This window comes from Mustela nigripes, chromosome 6 (genome assembly GCF_022355385.1).
Source record: "Mustela nigripes isolate SB6536 chromosome 6, MUSNIG.SB6536, whole genome shotgun sequence".
NCBI lineage: Eukaryota > Metazoa > Chordata > Mammalia > Carnivora > Mustelidae > Mustela > Mustela nigripes.
In genome coordinates, this window is record NC_081562.1 from 118783717 (window position 1) to 118794022 (window position 10306).

Below are 10306 nucleotides of genomic sequence, written 5' to 3' on the forward strand. Positions count from 1 at the left end.
TCTTCAAAAGATGTGAAGGTATCACTTTCCTTAGTATACGATTAGCCAAGTAGATGCTCTGGGGGAGGGACCAGGGAAATCACTACTTAATGCAGTTCCCATGATGCTTCAGGATCCTTTATGGCAATGTGGCCTCTCCATCAGTTGATGAATTTTAAGTCTAAGGGCATTTCAAGTCTAGAAACAGAGCAAGAGGCCTGACTTCCATTGCGGTGACTGATCTCAGTCTTCTGCCCACCTGTTTGTAAGGTCCTTCAATTTTTTTTTTTAAAAGATTTTATTTATTCATTCGACAGAGAGAGATCACAAGTAGGCAGAGAGGCAGGCAGAGAGAGAGAGAGAGAGAGAGAGAGGAGGAAGCAGGCTCTCCATTGAGCAGAGAGCCCGATGTGGGACTCGATCCCAGAACCCTGAGATCATGACCTGAGCCGAAGGCAGAGGCTTAACCCACCGAGCCACCCAGGTGCCCAGGTCCTTCAATTTTATATATTGAATAACACCCATCTCGCTTGTCCTAGGACCGACATACTCTATTAACCCTCTTTATAGGCCTCTGTGGATGAAGGCCATTCCAACTCTGCTGTCTATTCGGGTCATTGCGCTCACCTCTCTTCTGAGAGTTAGATGCTGCCATCTGGGATTACCATGGCTCCAAGAAATCCCAATTCTGGAACAATATCTCCTCCCATCCACCCTGGCCCAAGGAGATAACCTCCATTGAGCTTCCCCGTAATGTCCATGCTCCTCTAAACAGCACATTCCTTATTATCTTGGGGGACAGGGAGTCCTCCATGGCCTCCCAAGGAACACTATCAGTTGGTGGTTTCCCTGTCTTAGACAGCAAATCCACAGCCGGCCTGCCTCCCTGGACCTTTTTTGGTCCCGTCCTCCACAATCTATAGGTCAGTTAGCATGACCTAGGACTTTTCCAGCCTGGTCTTTTGCTCTTGGGCCCTCAGTAACATTTTTACTCCTCCGTAACAGGAGAGTTTCTTTGTATTTGAGAATACTGTTCTGACCCACATGGTGTGGAATGATGCTAGATTTGAATAAAGTCCAGATACAGAAAATAATCTGTAGCAGTTCTAAGATGCATATGATGCTTACAAAACATCCCTGGAATTTAGGACACATGACTCAGATCTTTGGTATACTCAAAATCTGTCACTGTTAAAAACACTTTTTGGAACCTCTAGCAAGTATTAGTAGGAAGTCAAAGGTTTCTGGGATTCTGGGGCAAGAACGTGTTATCTACAGCAGAGGACATTACACTCACTTGAGAAGCAGGTTCTGATGTACTCCTGGGTCCTGGTAAAGACAGGGTCCAACAATGTGGCACCAAATGATCATGAAGCCAAAACTTTCCATCCTGAGTTGGGCATAGTCAGATCCGTCAAGCCTTAAGGTCAGAAAGACCAGCAGAAATCCTTTGTAAAATGGACAGAGCACATCTAGGATTGAAATAGAGAAAGCTGAGAGGCACATGAAGTTTCATGTCATCTACCAATTAACACTTTTTGTAAGAAATACGTTTATTATTGATCAATGTAACTCAAAAATACTTGTTCTTTTCGGGGCTGGTCCAGACGTCTCCTCAGACCACACATGTGGCGGACACTGGTGGGTGGGGGACAGGGTGAATATTTCCTGGGCCCAGCTTAAAATAAAAAGCCTCAGCCCAGTTTCTAGAGGGTTTGGTTCAGTCAGATGAGGGAACTGGAGAAGGGGCCGCTGGTGTTCGGGAGTACCACTCAGGAGTGGAGTTGAAGAGTTGTGAGGAAAAATCCTGACTAGATCGAGCTTCAAGCAGTCCACCAGGGGGGCATCTAATTTGTGAGGAGAGAAAAATGAAGAGGAAAGGGCACATGTGGATCACATGGCTTTGCTGATTGCTCAGGGGCTTTGAAGAAGCCTGACTGAAAGATTGAAGAAACGCAGGTCTGGAGAGGAGGCGTGTGGATGTCTATAGGGGAGGGAACGCCAAGTGTGAGGCTTTCTGTGTCCCTTGTTCATGCTCTCAAAAGATCATCCACCCTAGAAGAGGCAGTAAAGTACCACGAGGATGGGATTACTTGGCCAATAGATGCCAGCTAGTTCCTGTCCTCAACATAGCAGGGTGGTGCAGTGGGCTCAGAGGAGAGACAGTGGAGAGATGCAGGCCACGTGTTAATACAATACCACGGCTGACCCAGCCACCAACACTGCTGAGTGTCTGACCTGCCATTCACAGAGACAGAGACCAGTGCTGAGCTTCCAATATACAACCAGCCTTGGACTAGGCCCCCAGTCACTGGTGGCAAGTGGTTAATCAACCTCCTTTAATCCCAGAACGGGCAATAATTCACCCTGAGATTCTTGTGTGTTTGGGGGCATGGTGTTGCCTTTCTTGCCTATAGAACTTGGGCTAGAACCACTACCCAAATCTTCGCAGGATGTCGGATCCACAGATGCAGAATTCTTTTTGACATTGTCTTGGACTACAGGGTTCGTTTATAGCCAAGAAGTGTGATGGTGGGTACAGACGTTAGGTACATGACTCTGGGTCCTACTGTATTCTGTGCCATTCAGAAGGGGTGAGCTGGAAAGGATGATGGAATGGCCTCTTGAAGGGGCAGCCAAGGTGCCAACTTGGAGTGGACCCTCTGGGAGGCGAGATTAACTATGCTTCAGGATATAAACCTTCAACCAATGGCCATTATGTGATGCTGTGTCCTCAACAGGTGGAATTACTTCTGGCCTAAGAAAAGATGCCTTGCCAGAGATGTAATGAATTCTCAGTTCCCACTTCCCTGCTGGGGTAGCCCATAGCCAAGAACTGAATAAAACATGAGTACAAAAGCCCAGTTACCTAGGCTGCCTAAAGTGGGGACCAACTCTGGTGCACACGATGCTGCAGAACTTGCTATGGGATCAGACTGAAGCCAGACTCCAGGTAAATCACATCTTCCCAGCTTCTTCCCTTGCTGTATCCTGCTTCCCTCACTCCCTTTCTCTGGAGAACACTGTCAATAAATACATGCACTTGAACCCATCTCAAGCCTTTTAAGGAACTTGTCCTGCATGATGCAACATCTCAACTGGTTTTCCTTCACTGGGCCCTTGCCATTGCAAATCATTAAATTCTCCTCAAACCACCACATTTGAGCGTGCAGGGCCCTAATATACTTGCTAAGATAGTGCTCGCTTCAGCAGCACATATACTAAAATATTTGCTAAGATATTTTTTTAATGCGTTGCTGGTGAATTTTATCAAATGCTTCTATAAGATCAAACTCTTTTTATGAATTAACACAAAATTTCTTTTTTAATGTATTTAGTGGTGAAATATATGAATATTTCTAAAATTAAGCCATCTTGCTGCATTCCTGGAATAAGTTAAGTGGTCATAGTGTGCTTTTAAAATACATGCTTGGATTCATTTTGCACATATTTTGTATACAAATTAGCATCTGTGTTCAGGAGTCACATTTTCCTTCTCATTTTCTCTTTGTGTGATTTGGTAATGATGAAGTTCCACTAATTTCATAGAATATGTTGGGGAATTTTCCTGGTATTATATCCTTTTAAAGAATTGATTTATTCAACTTTTGGAATCCTTAAATAATTGGATAATTGATAAAACTTGTCTGTAAAATTTTGGGGCCTGACTTCTTTGTGGTAAGATACCTAATTATTGATTAGTTTTCTTTATGGTCCCTATGACTACACAACATATCCACTTTCAAGAAATAATTGGTAAAGGAATGAATGACCCACTTGGGCACATGTTTAAATCCTATGTTTAAAAAAGGAAGTAAGTGTATCCAGTATCAATGAATACACTGAAAAGGAAATTATGAAAAAAAATTCATTTATGACAACATCAAAAAGAATAAAATACTTAGGAATTGACCAAGGAGAGAAAATGCTTGGATACTAAACACTACAAAATATTGCTGAAAAAAGTTAAAGATACTGGTATATGGAAAGACATCCTATCTTCATGAATCAGAAGACTAAATACTTTTAAGATGTCAATACTACCCAAAACAACCTACATATTCAAAGCAATCCCTATCAAAATTCTAATGACATTTTTACAGAAATAGAAAAATCTATCCTAGACTTCATATGTAATCTCAAGAAAAGCTGAAACAGTCTTGAAAAGAAGAGCAGAGTTGGAACTGATTTCAAAATTTAAGACAAAAATACGGTAATCAGAATAGTTTGGTGTTGGCTTATAGAAAGGTATACAGGTCAATGGACTAAAATAAGAGACTTTAGAAATAAGCCCTCATCTATGGTCAAATTACTTTTGACAAGGATACCAAGTCCATTCAGTGGATGAAAGGACAGTCTTTTCAGCAAATGATATTGGGAAAACTAGATATCTATATCCAGAAGAATAAAATTGGACCTTTGTTCCATATAGAAAAATTAAAGATCAGAAAGTGAGACCTAGGCTTTTTCTTCTCTCCTCTCACGGTCTAAAGATGCCCTCGGCCACCAGCCACAGCGGAAGTGGCAGCAAGTCGTCCGGACCACCACCCCCGTCGGGTTCCTCCGGGAGTGAGGCGGGGGCCGGGGCAGCTGCGCCGGCTTCCCAGCACCCCGCAACCGGCACCGGTGCTGTCCAGACCGAGGCCATGAAGCAGATCCTCGGGGTGATCGACAAGAAACTTCGGAACCTGGAGAAGAAAAAGGGCAAGCTTGATGATTACCAGGAACGAATGAACAAAGGGGAAAGGCTTAATCAAGATCAGCTGGATGCCGTATCTAAGTACCAGGAAGTCACAAATAACTTGGAGTTTGCAAAAGAATTACAGAGGAGTTTCATGGCATTAAGTCAAGATATTCAGAAAACAATAAAGAAGACGGCGCGTCGGGAGCAGCTTATGAGAGAAGAAGCAGAACAAAAACGTTTAAAAACTGTACTTGAGCTCCAGTATGTTTTGGACAAATTGGGAGATGATGAGGTGAGAACTGACCTGAAGCAAGGTTTGAATGGAGTGCCAATATTGTCTGAAGAGGAATTGTCATTGTTGGATGAATTCTACAAATTAGCAGACCCTGAACGGGACATGAGCTTAAGGTTGAATGAGCAGTATGAACATGCTTCCATTCACCTATGGGACTTGCTGGAAGGAAAGGAAAAATCTGTATGTGGAACAGCCTATAAAGCTCTAAAGGAAATTGTTGAGCGTGTTTTCCAGTCAAACTACTTTGACAGCACCCACAACCACCAGAATGGACTGTGTGAGGAAGAAGAGTCAGCTTCAGCACCTACAGCTGAAGACCAGGTAGCTGAAGCTGAACCTGAGCCAGCAGAAGAGTACACCGAACAAAGTGAAGTTGAATCAACAGAGTATGTAAATAGACAATTTATGGCAGAAACACAGTTCAGCAGTGGTGAAAAGGAGCAGGTAGATGAGTGGACAGTCGAAACAGTTGAGGTGGTAAATTCACTCCAGCAGCAACCTCAGGCTGCATCTCCTTCAGTGCCAGAGCCCCATTCTTTGACTCCAGTGGCTCAGGCAGATCCTGTTGTGAGAAGACAGTGAGTCCAGGACCTTATGGCGCAAATGCAGGGGCCCTCTAATTTCATACAGGATTCAATGCTGGATTTTGAAAACCAGACACTTGATCCTGCCATTGTATCTGCACAGCCTATGAATCCGACACAAAACATGGACATGCCCCAGCTGGTTTGCCCTCCGGTTCATTCTGAATCTAGACTTGCTCAGCCTAATCAAGTTCCGGTACAACCAGAAGCTACACAGGTTCCTTTGGTTTCATCCACAAGTGAGGGATATACAGCATCTCAACCCTTGTACCAGCCTTCTCACGCTACAGAGCAGCGACCACAAAAGGAACCAATTGACCAGATTCAGGCAACAATCTCCTTAAATACAGACCAGACTACAGCATCATCTTCCCTTCCGGCTGCTTCTCAGCCTCAGGTGTTCCAGGCTGGGACAAGCAAACCATTACATAGCAGTGGAATCAATGTAAATGCAGCTCCATTCCAATCCATGCAAACGGTGTTCAATATGAATGCCCCGGTTCCTCCTGTTAATGAACCAGAAACTTTGAAACAGCAAAATCAGTACCAGGCCAGTTACAACCAGAGCTTTTCTAGTCAGCCTCACCAAGTAGAACAAACAGACCTTCAACAAGAACAGCTTCAAACAGTGGTTGGCACCTACCATGGTTCCCAGGACCAGCCCCATCAAGTGACTGGTAACCACCAGCAACCTCCCCAGCAGAACACTGGATTTCCACGTAGCAGTCAGCTGTATTATAACAGTCGTGGTGTGTCTCGTGGTGGTTCCCGTGGTGCTAGAGGCTTGATGAATGGATATAGGGGCCCTGCCAATGGATTCAGAGGAGGATATGATGGTTACCACCCTTCATTCTCTAACACTCCAAACGGTGGTTATACACAGTCTCAGTTCAGTGCTCCCCGGGACTACTCTGGCTATCAGCGGGATGGATATCAGCAGAATTTCAAGCGAGGCTCTGGGCAGAGTGGACCACGGGGAGCCCCACGAGGTCATGGAGGGCCCCCAAGACCCAACAGAGGGATGCCGCAAATGAACACTCAGCAAGTGAATTAATCTGATTCACAGGATTATGTTTAAACGCCAAAAACACACTGGCCAGTGTACCATAATATGTTACCAGAAGAGTTATTATCTATTTGTTCTCCCTTTCAGGAAACTTATTGTAAAGGGACTGTTTTCATCCCATAAAGACAGGACTACAATTGTCAGCTTTATATTACCTGGATATGGAAGGAAACTATTTTTATTCTGCATGTTCTGTCCTAAGCGTCATCTTGAGCCTTGCACATGATACTCAGATTCCTCACCCTTGCTTAGGAGTAAAACATAATACACTTTACAGGGTGATATCTCCATAGTTATTTGAAGTGGCTTGGAAAAAGCAAGATTGACTTTTGACATTGGACAAAATCTATAAATCAGCCCTAGAGTAATTCAGTGGTAACTGACAAAACTAAAATATTTCCCTTCGAGAAGGAGTGGAGTGTGGTTTGGCGGAACAACTGCATTTCACAGCTTTTCCAGTTAAATTGGAGCACTGAACGTTAGATGCATACCAAATTATGCATGGGCCCTTAATATAAAAGGCTGGCTACCAGCTTTGACACAGCACTATTCATCCTATGGCCAAACGACTGTGGTTAAAAACACATGTAAATTGCTTTTTAACAGCTGATACTGTATAAGACAAAGCCAAAATGCAAAATTAGGCTTTGATTGGCACTTTTTGAAAAATATGCAACAAATATGGGATGTAATCTGGATGGCCGCTTCTGTACTTAATGTGAAGTATTTAGATACCTTTTTGAACACTTAACAGTTTCTTCGACAATGACTTTTGTAAGGATTGGTACTATATATCATTCCTTAAAATGTACATTGTCTGTCACTAATCCTTGAATCTTGCTGTATTGTCACCTAAATTGGTACAGGTACTGATGAAAATATCTAATGGATAATCATAACACTCTTGGTCACATGTTTTTCCTGCAGCCTGAAGGTTTTCAAAAGAAAAATATCAAATGCCTGCTGCTACCACCCTTTTAAATTGCTATCTTTTGCAAAGTACCAGTATGTGTTTTAGATTGATTTCCCTATTTTAGGGAAATGACAGACAGTAGTTTCAGTTCTGATGGTATAAGCAAAACAAATAAAACATGTTTATAAAAGTTGTATCTTGAAACACTGGTGTTCAACAGCTAGCAGCTTATGTGGTTCACCCCATGCACTGTTAGTGTTTCAAATTTTACGGTTATCTCCAGCAGCTATTTCTGTAGTTGCATTTACCTTTTGTCTAACCCTGATTGAATTACCTTTTTCTCATGGAGGCATTTATATTCAAAATGGTGATTCCTTCACTTAGATGCATAGGGAGAGTCACAAGTTTGATGGAGATGACAGTTTAGTAATTTATGTACTGTTGGAATTGTGCTAGCAGTTTGAGCACTAGTTCTGTGTGCCTATGAACTTAATGCTGCTTGTCATATCCCACCTTGACTTCATGGAGAATTAATCCCATCTATTCAGCAAAGGCTACTAATACTAAGTGAATGGTATTTTCTGTGCAGAAATGGAATTTTGTTTTATTAGCCTTTAGCTAAGGAATTTTTCCTGTAGGTGCTCAGCTACTAAAGAAAAACAAAAAATAAGACACAAAACTATACTCAAACATTCATTATTAGACAACTGGAGTTTTTGCTGGTTTTGTAACCTACTAAAATGGATAGGCTGTTGAACATTCCACATTCAAAAAGTTTTTTGTAGGGTGGTGGGGAAGGGGGCATATATTCAATGTTTATTTTAAAATAAAGTAAGTTCTTGACTTAAAAAAAAAAAAAAGAAAGTGAGATCTAACCATGAGAATCAAAACTATATATATAAAACTCTTAGGAGAAAACAGTGGAAAAGCTTAGATCAAAACCAAATTATTACCAAATCACGGCATTAGATTTGGCAATAGTTTTTTGATGTGACACCAAAAGCACAGGCAACAAAAGAAAAAAAATAGATAAGTTAACTGCACTATAAATAAAAACTTCTGCACATCAAAGAACATAATCAACACAATGAAAAGCCAATCTACAGAATGGAAGAAAATATTTGGAAATCACCTGCCAAGGGATTAATATCCAGAATAAATAAAGAACTTTTACCATTCAACAGCAACCCTTCTAAAACCTGATTTAGGGCGCCTGGGTGGCTCAGTGGGTTAAGCCGCTGCCTTCGGCTCAGGTCATGATCTCAGGGTCCTGGGATCGAGTCCCGCATCGGGCTCTCTGCTCAGCAGGGAGCCTGCTTCCCTCTCTCTCTCTGCCTGCCTCTCCATCTACTTGTGTGATTTCTCTCTGTCAAATAAATGAATAAAAACATTTAAAAAAAAAAAAAAAAAAAAAAAACCAAAAAAAAAACCTGATTTAAACATGCAGAAAGGATTTAAATAGACATGTCACCAAAGATAATATACAGGTGGCCAATAAACACATAAAAAATGCTCAAAGTCACTAATCATTGAATAAAGACAAATTAAAACCACTGTGAGATACCCCCTCACACTCACTATAATGGCGACTATAAAGAAAAAAACAACAGTGGTGACTATAAAGAAAAAAACAACAGCAACCAGAAAGTAACAAGTGTCATTAGCATGGCGGGGGGAGGGGTGATTGGGATGGGAAACTTTGTGCACCCTTGGCAATGTAATATGCTGCAGCTACAATGTGAAACAAAATAGTGGTTCCTCCAAAAATTAAAAATAGAATTACTATTTCATCCAGCCCTCCCATTTCTGGGTATGCATCCCAAAGAAATAAAATCAGGGGCTTGAAAAAATATTTGTACGCTCTTAATCATGGTGGCCTTATTCACAATAGCCCAGGGGTGGAAGCTGCCTACACCTCTACCTATGGATGAACAGATGAACACAATGTAACATGTACATACAATAGAATATTGCTCAGTCTTAAAAATGAAGTAAATTCTGACACACTGTACAGAAACATGAGTCTTGAGGACATGATGCTAAGTGAAATGAGGAAAAAAAGAAAAAAAACCAAACCCAAGCATATGAGACCACTTAGATGAGAGTACTAGAACATCAGATTCATTAAGGCAGAAAGTAGAATGGTGGTCTCCAGGGATTGGAGGGATGGAGGAATGGCTGTTTTGTTTTATTTTGTTTTGTTTTTTAAGATTTTATTTATTTACTTGAGAGAGAGAGAGTGCATAGGAGCAGGGGTAGGGGCAGAGAGAAAGGGAGAAGCAGACTCCCAGATGAGTAGGAAGCCCAACGTGGGGCTTGATCCTAAGACCCTGGGATTGGGACCTGAGCTGAAGGCAGATGCTTAACTGACAGAGCCACCCAGGCACCCCGAGGAGTTGTTGTTCAGTGAGTAGAGACTTTCAGTTTTTCACCACGAAAGGAGCCCAGGAGATGGAGGGTGGTGATGACGGCAAGGAGGTGTGCTCAGTACTGCGGAATTGTATACTTAGCCTTGGTTAAGGTGGTAGATGTGTGTTTTAATGCAATAAAGCAGGAAATAAATGTGTTGATATATTGAACTTCTGAATTTCTTAAGAGCTGTGATATGGTACATTATTGACCTCAAGTTTTCACTTCTCTCTTTATTAATAACTTTTGCCATCTGACTTTACAGTTCCTCCCAAGCAACAGAGCATATTTATTTCTCTTCCCTTGTCAAACCCAGCCTAGATTAGCTGAACCCCGGAGAATCTGCAGATGCATGAACAATTGTAAATGATTCTTG

General features: G+C 42.0%; 1 protein-coding gene across 1 annotated transcript; it reads left to right on the forward strand.

Moving 5' to 3' along the window:
* The first annotated feature begins 4447 nt into the window (after positions 1-4447).
* LOC132020060 (caprin-1-like) lies at positions 4448-7715 on the forward strand. Its single transcript, XM_059404097.1, is given in 1 exon segment — positions 4448-7715. A coding segment is annotated over 1 exon segment (2124 nt). The 5' UTR covers positions 4448-4472; the 3' UTR covers positions 6597-7715.
* The last annotated feature ends 2591 nt before the right edge of the window (positions 7716-10306 follow it).